At 39.3% G+C, this 16,202-nt stretch overlaps 1 protein-coding gene across 1 annotated transcript; it reads left to right on the forward strand.

Moving 5' to 3' along the window:
* Positions 1-2,878: 2,878 nt before the first annotated feature.
* LOC138164673 (tubulin alpha-1A chain) lies at positions 2,879-7,398 on the forward strand. Its single transcript, XM_069092617.1, has 4 exons — positions 2,879-2,997; positions 5,102-5,324; positions 5,625-5,773; positions 6,220-7,398. Exons 1-4 carry the CDS (start codon positions 2,995-2,997, stop codon positions 7,198-7,200), a joined length of 1,356 nt encoding a protein of 451 aa, XP_068948718.1. The 5' UTR covers positions 2,879-2,994; the 3' UTR covers positions 7,201-7,398.
* The last annotated feature ends 8,804 nt before the right edge of the window (positions 7,399-16,202 follow it).

Raw genomic sequence — 16,202 nt, forward strand, 5'->3', positions numbered from 1 at the left:
TTCAGATGTTATATTTAACATTCCTTTTGGGCTACACCCTCCAACTCATACTCTCTTGGCTGGGTTTGGGGAGGAGTGACTATTACAACTTCAAGGTACTCTGTACATCCACAGTTCTAAAACTACAGATAATAGGCCTATATCACAAATCTAGGTTATAAAATGGAGATACTTCTTTTCATTCAAGACCTTATTGTCTCCCTGTCCCATATACTCTGCACCTTCATCAGCTGGGTTAGAGGAAAGGGGTCTCATGATTAACTTTCCTCCTCTCACTATAATATAATAATAAAAATATTTCAATCATTAATTATGTTATAAAAATTAAGTGAAAACACACAGAAAGAGGTTTCCTCCTGCTTCACTTGTTCTACTTACAAGCATGAACCATAGAATTTAGACAAAAGGAACCTTACTGATGATGTAGTTCAACTTGCAGATAAAGACACTGGGACCAAGAGAATTTAAATTACTAGCCCAAGGTTACATAGGTAGTAACTGACACTCCCTGTCCATGAGCAAAAAAAAATTTGTCAGTGCAAGGTGAAAACTGGCACTAAAAATTACATGAATTTGCATATTTTCTTTTATTTTGTCACAATCTGCACATTGAATAAGTGTGAAAATGAGGAACAGAATAGATTAGAGAGTTCTGTGCACTACCATTTAAATATTTAATAGCCACAAGCCTCAAATGGAGCCTCTTCTTGACCTAGATCTTACTGTTACTAATACACAACAGAAAGTTCATTTACATAAAACATATAATGCCTCTGAGATAAATTTACAAAGAATTCAATTCTAAGAATTCTCCCTCCTTCTTATTTAGTCCCCGGTAAATTGCACAAAGAACTGGGGAGATGGCATGGTTTTTCATTTATCTTTTGTGCTGCAAAACTAAATCAAATTCAGGGTGGTGCCCCTTTATCCAGACAGGGGACTGGAATTGTGCGCAGTGCAGTAGTTCAATAGTGTTGGAATTTATGTAAATTCAGCTAATATGTGTCCTTCAATTTTTATTCTAATTGCCACTTGTATTTTGGGGTTGGGGGAATGTATTTAGGGGATTCTATAGCTTTGCCTTGATCCCACATTTTTACTGAAACCTAGCTAAAAACAAAGAAATGAAACCAAAATGAGATGTTGAAGCTGTTCTTCTTATAGAATCTCAAAGAAATGGGTAAAATAAACTTTAAGTGTCTTCCTATATGTAGAAAATTTGACCTGATGAAGAAAATCTGTGAACTACAAACTAGAAAAATAGCTGGTTTCATTTCTTAGAATACAACCTGCACCAGCTGTCTCTCTTTGGCCCTTCTTTCTTCCCTCTATGCCACGCCCTGCTTGCTAGTCTTTGGAGAATGAATGGGGTCTGCAGAACATTGTAAATGGTGCCTGGAGATCCAATATGTCTCTGACAGAATGAAAAAAAAGTATCTGATCAAGAAGAAAGCACGGCCAGTTGAAGTGAATAAAATAACTAACCTCTTTCCTTTTTTAATTTTTTATCTGCGTTGTCAAAGTAGCACCCTAGTTTCAATATTAATTCTACATTAACAATCAATATTGACATTATATCCTTTTTACAAAGTAAAAAAAAAAGTGAACAGCAATCTGATTTCTGAGAAGAAGCAGAGACTGTGGGGTATTTATGGGACTCTTGAGCAATTCAGAGCCTATTGTTCAATAGCAATATGTACCTATAATACCAATAGACAACACACAAATCCACAGCACAAAAACACCTGACATTTAGCTAATTCATAGAAGCTACAAATTTCAGTGTATGGAAGTAACTGATTACATAAATGCCTAGTTGTTCATTCCTGTCTGGTAAAGTATCCTTTTTTCATCCCACCTCTTGTCCTATCTGGTGGTCTCAAGTTTTCCAGTACCTATTATTTTCCTAGCAAATAGAAAGATAGACATTAACTGTCCACACAGGACGGTTATCACACCCAGTCATTTCTTTTGTTTTATTTTCTTCAGTAGTGAACCAGAAAAAGGTTGATTTCTTTTAAGACACAATAAAACATACAGAATATATTCAAACAGAGTGCCGTTAAAGAAACATTTTCTACTTAGTAGAACCTAGTCCCTTTTCTTCCCATTTCAAAATATGTTCAGTAAACCTAGATCATTCTTTTACTGGATGTATTTTTTTGTGTGCAGATTCCTGTGGAAACTTATTTGGTATTCTTAGATTAAATTCTTTTCCCATTTATACTTGTCTATCATTTTACCTGGTCATAAGACGAGGCTCAGAAATGGTTTGGAAATAATTCTGCAGTAAAGATACAGCTAGAGCTACAACTTAAAAACAAAAAATTTTCTTTCCCCAGGTCTTCCCAAGCATCATTTCACTTCCCCTAACACTTCATTTTTAAAGCTTACAATAAAGTTTTAACCCTCACCCTCACCTAATGGCTCCTGCAGTTTAATTCCTAAAACAGGGAGAGAGGCCTGGGGTCATTTTTTTGTTCATTATTTTACTTCAACAGAAACATTCTGCTTTTTAAGTAAAGAACTAATCCTCTTACAAAGGTGGCTTCAACCGTAGTTTTGTGGTTTAATCAGTATAAACTCATCCAACCACAGTCTTCTTCTTTCCCTTCTTTCACCCCCACCACCCTCTCCTGCCACTCCCTATGATGGATGCTTGCTTGGCTAACTGCTTTACTTGGTCTCTTTGTCTGAAGGATGCAAACAGTGTGTGGATGCTAGAGAAAAAGGGGTGGGGAAGAGATTACCTCATCCCATGTCGTGTGCACCAATCACAATTCTCTGGTCTTGGCTTCTCTGGGCAGATTGAAGGGTCTGGACCAACTGGAAAAAGCCCTAGCCCATCCCCATGGTGACAGAATTGTATATAGGGAGCTGTATTGGACCATGTGCAGTAGGTTCTCTTACATCGACCGCCTAAGAGTCGCGCTGTAAGAAGCATCAACCTCTCTTCTTCTCACCCATCGACTCAGCAGCCGCAGAGCAGCAATCATGGTAAGGTTCCTTCTCTCCTTTCTTGTGTCCTCCCTAGGGGCATTAGCTCGGTGAAGGTGGCTGATTGCGAACCTCAAGTCCATTTTCTTTGCAGTTTCTTAGGACAGATGCTTTGTTTGTGCCTTTATCAGACTTCTTGCCCTTAAGCCTTAGTACTCAGACATGGCGGTGCAGACCAGAATTGGGGACAGACGGCCGGAAAATCAGGAGGAAGAACAAAGGAGAAGGGAGGGGTTTGGGGGTAGTGGTTAGAGACATTTCAGTGCCGCATAGGGCTGGTCACTGCAGGCCATCTGCTTGGGATGATGCAATGTCCTGAGGCTGGGAACCAGCGATAGTTCCACTGCCTCATGTATATTTATGTGTTCGAGTTACTTTCAGTCTGGCTGCTCCCATCCCCCTCCCCACTGCAGTCTTGGGTGGGGCGGGAGTGGGGCGGGGTGCGGGGGATAGGGACCGGGGCATTGGAGAGACTAAGCAAATTTGGTTCATAAAAACCAAACCAGCAAAAATGAGAGTATCTCATGTAAAAAAAAAAATACACATTTTTCCCGTAAAGTACTGGTTTCTGTTAGTACTTTTGGTAGAGAGAGTAAGGGTGGAGTAGGGGGGCGGAGTTTTGTCGGGTTTTGTGTGTGTATCTCCTTGGAATCGCTGTGCCCTAGAGTAGGAAATCTTTGTTATTGTTATTATTTGTGAAAAAAAAAGTCTTTTAATAAATTTGATTAAGGATTACATAGAAGTAGCCTTTTTAAAATGACTCAGAGGGTTGGGGGTTTTTCCTTCCCCACCCAAAATTAAAAAAAAAAACCGTTGTGAAATGTCTGGGGAGCTAATCTCAGTTCAGCCTGGCAAACCCAAAGGGTTTTCTGCCTTGACAGCTCACCCAGAGCGAACAAGATGCTCATTTTTCAAACCAGGGTAAAGTGCGGTCCTTTCAGGACCCTGGGGAGCTGTCCTGTCTCCTCTTCCACCCGTGCAAGAAATCATGTCAGTGAATAGACAGTAGAAATGGGTGCCCTAAAGAGGATGGAGACAAAGAGAACTCTCTAGTGGATGTGATCAGAATATTCCACACAAGGCAGGATATATTGAAATGCACCAGAAATCTGAAACAAACCAAATCTTGTGGGTTCTTGGTGGAATTTTTTTTTGTCGTTTATTGGTGGGTTTTTTTTTTTTTTTTTTGTTTGGGGAGGATACATGAATTCTGACTTTAAAAGGTTGCCCTTTTCTAAGCACTTGCAGAGAAATGTTTGGAAAATATTACAAGGGAAAATTAAAGACAAAACAATGAAATACTTAGGTCAACAAAGAAGAATTACATCTTTCTTTCTAGTTACCTCTTTTCTGGCATATAATACGGAGACCGTCTTTTGTTCTCGTGCCACTTCATTGATTCATTTCAATTATTCACACATAGGGTCCCAGAAGGGGTCAGAAGAGAAGCACTGGCAAAATAATATAATGAGATCATGCAGCCAGTTGCTGAAATTAGAGATGGCTATGTTAAATAATACATTAGGTGCAAAGCAGACACTAGGCAGAGAAAATGCAGCAGTGCAGCAAAGGGACAGTTAGCTTTTATTGATTTTAGCTCTGATTGAATCTGGTGTTCTCAGATTGGGTGTGGCTCCACTGAAATATCAAAACCCTGCTTACGTGGAGGTCCTCTTAAGGAGAAAGGGGTAGGGTGGAGACTAAGCTTTCTTAGATCTTGGGAAAATATTCCACATTTTAAAAATAGGTGTGGTGCACCAATTATCATATAATCCATAATTAAACTAAAATTCATAAACTCTTGACCTGTGCTTATTCACCAACAAAACATTTCCAAAATTTCCACAAATTATTATTTTTAAGTGATTTATTCACAATATGAACAATAGATTTGAACAATGTGCTACTGCAGCCAATACAAAGCATTGGTCAGGCCACACCCAACTACCACATTTATAGCAGATTGCTTTCGAATATTTATATGATAAATGTCAATTTCACAGGTGAATTTGAAGAATAGCAATACATTTTTTATAAGAGTAAAAGAAAAATTACATATCTTAAGTATAATTTTTCAATTTCTTCTGATTTTTTTTTTCTGCAGCGTGAGTGTATCTCTATCCACGTTGGCCAAGCTGGTGTCCAGATTGGCAATGCTTGCTGGGAGCTGTACTGCTTGGAACATGGTATCCAGCCTGATGGTCAGATGCCAAGTGACAAGACCATTGGGGGAGGAGATGACTCCTTCAACACCTTCTTCAGTGAAACGGGCGCTGGCAAACACGTCCCCAGAGCAGTGTTTGTAGATCTAGAACCAACTGTTATTGGTAGGTTTAATTACAATTCCCTAAATCCTCTGGAAATTTAGAACTGCCAGTGTCAATTTAGAATGAACCAATCCTAAAATTAAACTTTATTTCATGTAAATCATATAGTCTGAGATGAGACTATTTGTAGGTTTGTTTCCAGCTTTTGACCATGTAAAACCTCGAGGAAAACTTTTAAAACAAAATATCACCTTTCCATCAGTGACCATTTGTCTTTATCTTGGCAGTTAATAAGAGGAGTTAGAATGAATCTTACCTTGGTGATTTTACAACTTCATTTTCTTTCTTTCTATCTTTCAGATGAAGTTCGAACTGGAACCTACCGCCAGCTCTTCCACCCAGAGCAGCTGATCACTGGGAAGGAAGATGCGGCCAATAACTATGCCCGTGGACACTATACTATTGGAAAGGAAATCATCGACCTGGTTCTAGACAGGATTCGGAAGCTGGTATATTTCATCTCGAAATGGTTTGGGGGGAGGAGGGGGGAAAAGAAGAGAGTACAAAATTAAAAAGCTAATGTATACAATAGAATGAGGTGATTGGTCCTCCAGGTTTTCTTTTTATAAGTATTGTAGACACAAAGGGGAGGAATAGATTGCATCACCATGATCATTTTATCAAAAAATTAAGTTTTTCAATTAAGAAAAATGCTAAGTAAATACAGCCAAGGAGAGGTAGAAGGGGGAAATTAAGACCATGTGAGTTTCCCCACATCAAGGAAATCACATATCTAAGCACCCTTACCTCCAATAGAGATATATAACAGAAAAATAAAAAATTTTAGAATCAGATCTGTCCCTCCAAAGGAGCAGACATAGTCTATTTAAATGCCTTCTTATGTTTACAACATAACAAGCATCAGTCATCTGTTTCTTTGTTTCCTTTCTCACAGGCTGATCAGTGCACAGGTCTTCAAGGCTTCTTGGTTTTCCACAGCTTTGGTGGTGGGACTGGCTCGGGTTTCACCTCTCTGCTGATGGAACGTCTGTCTGTCGATTATGGCAAGAAGTCCAAGCTGGAGTTCTCCATTTACCCAGCCCCTCAGGTTTCCACAGCTGTAGTGGAGCCCTACAACTCCATTCTCACCACTCACACCACCCTGGAGCACTCTGATTGTGCCTTCATGGTTGACAATGAGGCCATCTATGATATCTGTCGCAGAAACCTTGACATTGAACGCCCAACCTACACTAATCTGAATAGGCTGATAGGTCAAATTGTGTCCTCCATCACTGCCTCTCTCCGATTTGATGGTGCCCTGAATGTTGATCTGACAGAATTCCAGACCAACCTGGTGCCCTATCCCCGTATCCATTTCCCTCTGGCCACATATGCCCCAGTCATCTCTGCTGAGAAAGCCTACCATGAGCAACTTTCTGTAGCAGAGATCACCAATGCTTGCTTTGAGCCTGCCAACCAGATGGTGAAATGTGACCCTCGCCACGGTAAATACATGGCTTGCTGCCTGCTCTACCGTGGTGATGTGGTTCCCAAAGATGTCAATGCTGCCATTGCCACCATCAAGACAAAACGTACTATCCAATTTGTGGATTGGTGCCCAACTGGCTTCAAGGTTGGCATCAATTACCAGCCTCCCACTGTGGTTCCTGGTGGTGACCTGGCCAAGGTACAGCGGGCTGTGTGCATGTTAAGCAACACCACAGCCATTGCTGAAGCCTGGGCTCGCCTGGACCACAAATTTGATCTGATGTATGCCAAGCGTGCCTTTGTGCATTGGTATGTGGGGGAGGGCATGGAGGAAGGAGAGTTCTCTGAGGCACGGGAGGATATGGCTGCCCTGGAGAAAGATTATGAGGAGGTTGGTGTGGATTCTGTTGAAGGAGAGGGTGAAGAGGAAGGAGAAGAGTACTAAAGTATCACAGGGATGCTGCTTTACAGGGAATCATGTTTCAAACATTTACAAGTGTTTGGTTGATCAGTTAATCTGTACGTAATAGTATATACTTGCATATACAATTACTGATCTATTCTTTAAAATGTGGAAATGTTGCTTGAGACCCAGGATGTTCAGTTATCTGATGGGTTTTGAATAAAAATATTCCCTGTCTTAGATGATTAGTGTCATGTGTTTTCTATCTCAGTTGTCTGAAAAATACTCTATAACCAAAAATTAAAGAACAACTATGACAAGTGATTTACACTCTCACTCCTCAGCCTTCCTGGCCTCTTGGCAGCACTTGCCATATCTCCTTCTTACACCTTGGTCCGTGTAAAATGAAGGATCTGGACCTTCCAGACTTTTGTGCTGCCTTCCATTCTAAATCTGTAATCTGATGATCCTCTTGGTTACTGTCTCCAATTTCAGTTATTAGGATACTGCTCTCCCTTGGTTCTCCTCCTACCTCTCTGAACAGGCTGTTTTATTCAATCATCATAAATATCATGCTCCCTTCCCCAAAATTTAGGAACCAAATTTCTGTCCTGGACCCTTTTCTCTTTTCTCTCTACAATTTCATTTTCATCAATTCCTATGAGTTCAATTATTACTTCTAAGCAGATGACTCCCAGATCTGTTTCCAATCCCAGTCTCCTCCCTTGAACTCCAGTGCCTTATCAACACCTGACTACTGAACTGGTTGCCCAAATACATGTCCAAAACAGAACTTACTTTCTTCCTTCTAAAACCCATTCCTCTTCTAAAACCCAGGAGGACCTGGGTTCGGATCCGGCCTGAGACACTTCACACACACACACACACACACACACACACACACAAACTAGCCATGTGACCCTGGGCAAGTCACTTAACCCCAATTGCCCTTCAAAAAGCAAAAACAAAACAAAACAAAAAAAAAAACCATTCCTCTTCCAAACTTCCTATTACTGTTGCAGGCATCCTCCTCCTCCTAGTCACCCAGGTTCTCAATTTCAGCCTCATCCTTGACCCCTCACTCAGATTCACCCACATAACCAGACAGTTGCCAAACCTTAATATTTTTACCACATCTCTTGAATCCATTCTTTTCCTATTGAATCCATTCCCACCAAACATGTATCCAAGACTCTAATTCAGATTCTTATCACTTCTTGCCTAGACTAGTGTTTAGTCTCCTAATTGGTATCTCTTCTTCAAGCCTCCCCTATTGCCAGACCATCCTCTACACAAATGCCAGAGTAATTTTCCTAAAGTGAAAGCCTAACCATGTCACTACCCTACTTAAAAAATTCCAATGTCTCTCTATTGCCTCTAGAATCAAATATACGATCCTTTATTTAGATTTTAAAGTTGTTCACAACTTACTTTTATAACCTGATTATATGTTATTTCTATTCCCAAATGCTATACTACATCCAAACTCCATCAAATATGGCACTTCATTTTCCCAACTCTGCACTTTGCACTTGTCCCCCAAGCTTGGAATGCATTCCCACCTCTTTATAATTATGTGACTTCCTTCAAAACTCTACTCAAGCAAACCCTTTTAAGTAAAGTGTTTCCTGATTCCCCCTCACCCCAAGCTGCTAGGACCCCAACAACAACAACAAAATTAGCTTGCATTTATGGGCAAATCACTTATCCTCTCAGTGCCCTAGGGAACTCTCTAAGATTACAAGTGGCAGATAAGGGGAGAGCCAAGACTGGTAAGGGGAGTTTCCTTACCTGGAAATTCACTATTCCAATGAAATCATAGATCCAATCCCTATTTATTTTGTATATGCTTATTTATGTATAAATATCACACACACACACACACACACACACACACATATATAAAATACAAATATAAACTCCTTGAGACCAGGAACTTTCATTTTTGTTTTTATAGCCTTAGTGCCTAGCACAGAGTTTGGCATATAAAAGTAGGTTCTTAATAAATGCTTGTTAATTGATTCTCTTCCCAGTAACTCAGTTTCTCTGGGACTGGAATTAAGCATTGCCCATCTCAATTTCCCTCGGGGATAGAACCCTGTGTCTGAACCTGTAGTCCCTGATGCCTAGCTTCTGCCATTTGCCTATTGCTAACCTCTAACCCTGACTGCCTTCCCCATTCCGGTGGATCTGCTGAATTCTTGTCCCTGCTATTTCTTGATCTAGGCTGTCCAACAACTGACCACACCTTGTTTCTGATTCATTTTTTCAGTGCTCATCTCCCCATACTTTTGCTCCTTCCTCAATATATCCAGTGACTTCACTGCCCAGGACCTCTGGTTAAAGCCAACACCAATACTCCTCATGACCTGGACGTCCCTCTCCACTCTCTCCCCTGTGAGTCTTTTCTCAGATAGCTGTCCTGCTAGAAAACACCTCAAAAAAAGTTTCATCTTGAGATGCAGGTCATCTTAATCTAGGAATCTTGGAGAGATTTCAGAAGATTCATGAACATGGATGGGGAGAAATTACATCTGTATTTTTACTAGCCTCTAACTGAAATTTAGCATATTGTTAAATTATTTTAAAACATTCTAAGAAGGGCCATGGGCTTTGCTAGACTGCCAGAGGGCTTCATGATACACAAGGAAGTTGCAGAGTCCCTGATCTAAAGCATTATGACTTATTATGGCTTTTATTTGTTGCTCTTCCTAGAAGTATTTGTCATTTTGAAAGACATAATGCCTTTAACTTCATGCTCAAGGAAAAAATTAAGGCTGTAACTTTAGGCATCTGCATTAATGCAGTGAGTACAGATTGGGAGCTAGTGTACCTTACATTTTAACCTGAAATTCAGATATATTTTCTACAATACTGGTTCTGCCCTGGGATAGCAAATTCTTACTACCTTCTTCTATCAACTAGTCAATGATTAAACATTTATTATCTACTATATGGTTCTATATTAAACACTAGGGAGAGAAAGAGAAAAACAAAACAGCTCCTGCCTGCTAATATTCTAAATAGGGAGACAACAAACATATATGTAGGTACAGACATGTGTAGTGAGAATTTCTGGCTCCCTCTTCCCTAGCCAGGATGTTGCACATACTTGTTCAGAGTTTCAGGAGGTAAATCTCAGTGCTTAGGATATGGCTCTTCTCTATTTCCCCCACTGACTGTGTTCTCCCTATTGTTAGGGGACTATAACTAGTACCCCAGTTCCATTTAACCACTTAACATAAATTAGCTTTATATTTACTTCAAAGATATAGCAAGAACAAATTGCCAACTTTCTTCTCAGTATCTGTAGGATATATTCTCTTCTAGACCACATTGGTCTTTGGAGTAGTAAGCTCAAGACTTAGTTCAGTTCCTACATAGCAGTGGTCCAGATATGGCTTGCCTGCCAGGTAAATCCTTCCACCAGCCTGGGGTACTGAAAATCATTTATGGATATTACTCCTAGCTTCTTTTCGTGACCTTGACACTGCTCTTGGCTATAAAGCACAGCCTGGATTCCAATTCCTGAATTATTGTGGCTTGTTCTCCTAAACCTGGAAACACCAAAGGTCAGAGATTCCACTCCCTTTACCTAGAATGGAAAAAAGCAAACAAAAAGGTCCAGGAATTAGGCCTGTTTCTTGGGACATATGGCCTCAGAGGGGGAGAAGGCCCTAAGTTCTACCCCTTACAGCAAGTTTCTCACCAGGCTCCATGAGCAGAAGTATCCTCAAGGTCCTGCAGATGTGAATGAAGCAAAAAGAGGGCTGAAGTCAACTCAGGAATCTTCAAGATACCAAGAGCTTTAGCTATGCAAATAACTGAAAAAGCTTCCTCTCAATCATGTGGTTAGCCAACCAGAACCAGCTACAGAATGTCTACATACACTCCACAGTCTCTCTAAGGTAAAATCACCCCAATTTTCACAGGAGCAAGCTTCCTAGGATTTTCCACATAGATAAATTACATCAGGCAAGCAAATTGATGGGGTCTATGTATGTACCAGACATCCCCTCCCAATTATATACATTACATGCAAATCAAAGGAGAGGGCGAAAGGAGACCAGAAAAGACCTCCAGTAGCGATAGAATTTTTTAAGGAATTCTAGGAGGAAAAAATAAGGAAAAGCATTCTAGGCATGGAAGATAGTCAGTGGAGAGGTCCAGGATAGTGATGTGAGATGAACATTATGGGAAAGGGACAAAAAGTAGGCCAGTGTGGCTGGACTGAAGGTGAAGGGGAATGAAGTAGATAAGGGACCGGGTTGTAAAGAGCTTTAAATGTCAAACAGAGAACATTCTATTTGATCCTAAAAGTATTACAGAGCAAATGGAGTTTGCTGAAAGAGGAGGGGGTAAGGGATTATGTGACATGGTCAGAGATGCACTTTAGGAAAATCATTTTGGTTATGTTTAGGATAGATCAGAGTTGGGAGAGATCTGAGGCAGAGAAACCAGACAGGATGTTATTGCAATAGACCAAATGAAAAGCAACGAGGTTTGGGATTAGCTTATTGACTGTGTGAGTGCAGAGAAGGGAAGCATATCCAGTAGACGATGTAGGATAGAAACAAGACTTGATAACTGTATAGCCATAGGGGGTGAGCAAGAGCAGGAAATTTAGGATGACAACAAATTTGTGAAACCGAGTGACTAGAAGGATAGTTGAATTAGGGAAGCCCAATATGGGTGGGTTTGGGGAAAAGACAACAAGTTCTGTTCTGCACATTTTGAGTTTGAGGTGCCAGTGGAAAGTCCATTTAGAAATGTTTAATAAGCAATTCATGATGTGGGCTTGGAGCTCGAGAGAGACTAGACTTAGAGATATTTATCTGGGAGTAGAGACAGGGAGGGATAGAATATTAGAGGAGGAGGAAAATATCCTGCTGGAAAAGATCAGAACAGATGGGATCAGCTGAATATATAGAAGGGTTGGCTTTAGAAAGGAGAAAGTTTACTTCAAAGACTAGAATAAAGGAAGAAACAGTAAGAGATGAAGTCAAAGAGCTTCAAGATGAGGAGAAAGGCAGAAGAGGAAGATCTTTGAATGATAGTCTCAATTTTCTCAGTAAAGTATAAGGGCCAGGTCCTCAGCTGAGAAAGCATGGGTTGTGGGTGATGGAGGAGGCTAAAAGAAAAAAAGAGGACTTAGAACTGCTTCTATAGTGAATGTGGTAGAGAATCAATTGAAGAGGATTACCTTGTGAAGGCCCAGTTGAGATTGAATAACAAGTTTATTGTACTGAATCCAGTCAGCATGATTATGTTACTTTCTCTAGCTCTGTTCAACAGCTTTTGAGGAGAGAGATGGTGGGAGAAATTTAGAGCTGGGATTTGGCAAGGCATGACAGGACAAAGAGATTCAAAAGTAAAGGATAAGCATTTATTAACTACTTACTATATGCCAGGCACTCTATTAAATGCTAGGGATACAAAGAAAGACTAAAACACGATCTCTACCCGCAAGGAATTCACATTCTAATGGGGGAGACAAGTAAATAACTACCTACTTAGAAGATATGTGTGTAGTAGAGAAAAGGTAATCTCAGAGGGAAGGCACTAACACTGGGGAGCTGGTTTGAGGAGGATTAAGGAGTAGGGAGATATGACATGATAGGAGATTATGGTCAGACTTCAGATTTCTTAGTCATGGAAATGGAACACTTGTCAGTGAGTATACTGAGGAACTAAGAAGTTAGTGTGTTTGAGAAAAGATCAACATATTAGAAGTCTTCCAGCATAAGGGCAGCAATTGGGGGGGGAGGGGGTGGGAAGAAGAATACTGTAAGCCAGGCCCTGAACACATTGAGAAAAGAGGAAGAATGTCCTCAAAGTTTGTAGATAGTCTATAGAAATTGGACTGGGTGATAAATTGCATATAGTTATTTTCAAAGTATAAAACACTGCTGCATGATACATGATAGCAGGAGAGAGAGAGAGAGAGAGAGAGAGAGAGAGAGAGAGTCAGAAACAGAGAGACAGAGATAGAGTATGTCTGGAAAAGTGGCAATAGGGAGAAAAGAGTATTGACAAAGTGGTGACAAAATAATCTTTACCTTTCTATTATCTGTTCATTTTTTCCTTCTTGGTATTGGCAAATAAAGGGCAAATTGTTGTCTTAAATGGTTAGATTAAAATATAGAAATCTAGGGATGATTAGGTGGTGCAGTGAGTAGAGCACTGGCCCTGGAATCAGGAGGACCTGAGTTCAAATTTGGCCTCAGACACTTGACACACTTACCAGCCGTGTGACCTTGGGCAAGTCGCTTAACCCCAATTGCCCTGCAAAAAGCAAAAAAAAAAAAAAAGATAGATATAGAGAGAGAAATCTGCATGATATGAACCAACACTGATTAATTTCAAGTAGCAAGATCAAATAAAACAAATAAAGAATTATCTAAATTAGAATAAATCCTGGTTGCTGTGTACTTGGTTCATGGGTCAGTAAACATAGTTTTGTGACCTCTTACTAATCGCCTGATGCCTCTATCTAATTTCTATTATTTTGGTGATTTACACAAATATCATAGCTTAAACGAATTCATAGAAGATAGTAAGGTCCCTTATTAGAAAAATAGACTCCTCTTTTACTGAACTGAATAGTGATTTTTCAGAACAAAGAGCAAAAACTTCACAAGAAATATAATTTGCTTCAACTATGTTCTAGGTGCTAAGACTATAAAAACAAACAAACAAAATTAGTCTTTGTCCTCCAGAAGCTTGTCCCATATTGGAAGATAAGGCTGCAACATGTATACAAATAGGTAAATACAGAGTATATATGAAGAAAAGTTTAAGTATCAAACATTCTAACATGTAGCCTCGTTAATATAATCACTCTTCAGCCTGTTACTTAACTCATAATTATTATATTCATCCTAAAGTAATGCAAGATTATACTTGGATAGTTTTTATTATTTACTGAAATATTAATGCCTCACTCATTAATCATTTAGCTCCGCACCTCAACTCTTGTTTATTAAATATTACTTACCATATTTCACCACATAATCATCACAGATTTTATGCCACATTGTGCAAAAATGTGGGGGTGCAACCATTATGTTTACATTTTTAAGAATTTGTGCCGGTATTACTTAAAAATCATTTATTATTAAATTGTCTTTGGTGCAATATTAGGATGCACAGAATACTTGTGAATATACATTAAAACTGAATACTGACAATGCATGTGCACTGAGAATTCTAGGTTCCCTCAAAATGCATGAGAGATAAATGAGTACCCACATGTCACTAGTGAATACATTGCTGCTCTGTTTACCTTTTTAAGTGGTATAATAAACAGAATTATAGTATGAGACAATTACACAATGAAAGGTTATAGACCAATTTTGGGGCTGAAAAAACAAGTTGTGATGACTATGCAGTAGTGACAATTATTCAGTGAAATACGGTATTAAATAAACTGGAAAAAACCTTTCTTCTTATTCACAGTTGCTCATCTCTGACAAATATCAAAGTTCCTATTCTCCTAGGTTCAAGGAACTATCAAAGATATCAGGAAAGCGATTTTCTTCATTCTTTTTCTGTCTTCTCACAGTTTCTTTCAAGACATACTTGTTAACTGTCTCTCCCAAAAGATAACTAAATGCAAACTTTTAATATATAATTGTGAAACTCAATCACTTTACAGATGGCAGTTATAACTCACACTATTTACAAATGTTAGTTAAAACTTATCTCCTAGGGGCAGCCAGGTGGCTCATCAAGTAAGAGCACCGGCTCCAGTGTCGGGATGAACTGGGGATCAAATCCAGGCTCAGATACTTAGCACCACACCCAGAAATAACTGGCTGTGTAACCTTGAGCAAGTTACTTAACCCCAATTGTTTAAAAAAAAAACTTATCTCCTCTCAGACTCCTAATAGAACAAAATAAAAGACTTACTCTTACCAACTGCTTTCTCAAGCAATCAAAATTAAGTTGTTATTGTTCAAGATTCCAAAGCCTCTTTTGAATATATATATAATATGTATATATGCATATGTATACACATATAGAGAGAGTTTTGTTGTTTACTTTGCTGTCACTTTGAAATAATCTCCCTACACTTAGAATCATCCCTTGAAACAAAGATGTAAAGTTAAGCAAAACAAACCTTTTAATCATGTCTGACAATGCATTCTGCATTTTGTACCTATTATACACAACCTTTCTTCCAGAAGAAAGAGTTATGTTGTATCATCAGTCCTAAAGACTGTTATTTTTTTTTCATATTTGTATGCCTACCATCCGGCACAGAATCTTACACAGAGTAGAGACCTAATAAATGTTCATTAAGTTGAATAGTGAAGGTCAGGGCCTATTCACTCCTTCAATCATTCATTTATTCAACAAACATTTATCAAGCACCACCTAGGAGTAAAGTATAATTCCCCCAGTTAATACTGGGGGAAACACAAGTTTAGATAAGATACTGTATCTGCTATCATGAATTTCACATTCTTGTAGAGGGAGGAGACACAACCACAGACAACTAAAATACAAAATATTATCTGGTAGGCCCATTAAAGAGATAGAAAACAAGGTACTATATGAGAGCTAACAAAAAAGATCATTACTGCCCCTGGCTTCAGGGACTGCACCATATAGTTATTTAAGTTGGGCTTTAAAAGCACAGTAAGAATTCAGGAATTCTTGGCAAAAAAAAAAAGGCAAAAATAAGACATTCCAGGCATAGGAAACAGACATGAAGGTATGAGGCATGTTTGGGGGACAGAGTTCTTCCAATATAGCTTTAAGAGATATAGTCAGGGGGTGGCTAGGTGGCGCAGTGAATAGAGCACCAGCCCTGGAGTCAGGAGGACCTGAGTTTAAATCTGGCCTCAGACACTTAACACAAAAACTAGCTGTGTGACCTTGGGCAAGTCACTTATCCCCAACTGTCCTCCAAAAAAGCAAAAAAAAAAAAAAGAGAGAGAGAGAGAAACAGGGTCAGAAAGGCAGAGTGATATCAAATTGTGAAGGGCCTTAAATGTCTGGTATAACAACCTGAACTTTACTCAGTAGAAAATAGGGAA

Source organism: Petaurus breviceps, unplaced genomic scaffold, assembly GCF_028583685.1.
Source record: "Petaurus breviceps papuanus isolate PSGF00001 unplaced genomic scaffold, PetGlider_PUasm1.0 191, whole genome shotgun sequence".
NCBI lineage: Eukaryota > Metazoa > Chordata > Mammalia > Diprotodontia > Petauridae > Petaurus > Petaurus breviceps.

Bases quoted from the DNA above. Each gene is read 5' to 3' on its own strand.
- LOC138164673 (XM_069092617.1), top strand. The intron at 5,325-5,624 runs GTAGGTTTAATT...TCTATCTTTCAG, and splicing joins TCTAGAACCAACTGTTATTG to ATGAAGTTCGAACTGGAACC. The intron at 5,774-6,219 runs GTATATTTCATC...CCTTTCTCACAG, and splicing joins TAGACAGGATTCGGAAGCTG to GCTGATCAGTGCACAGGTCT.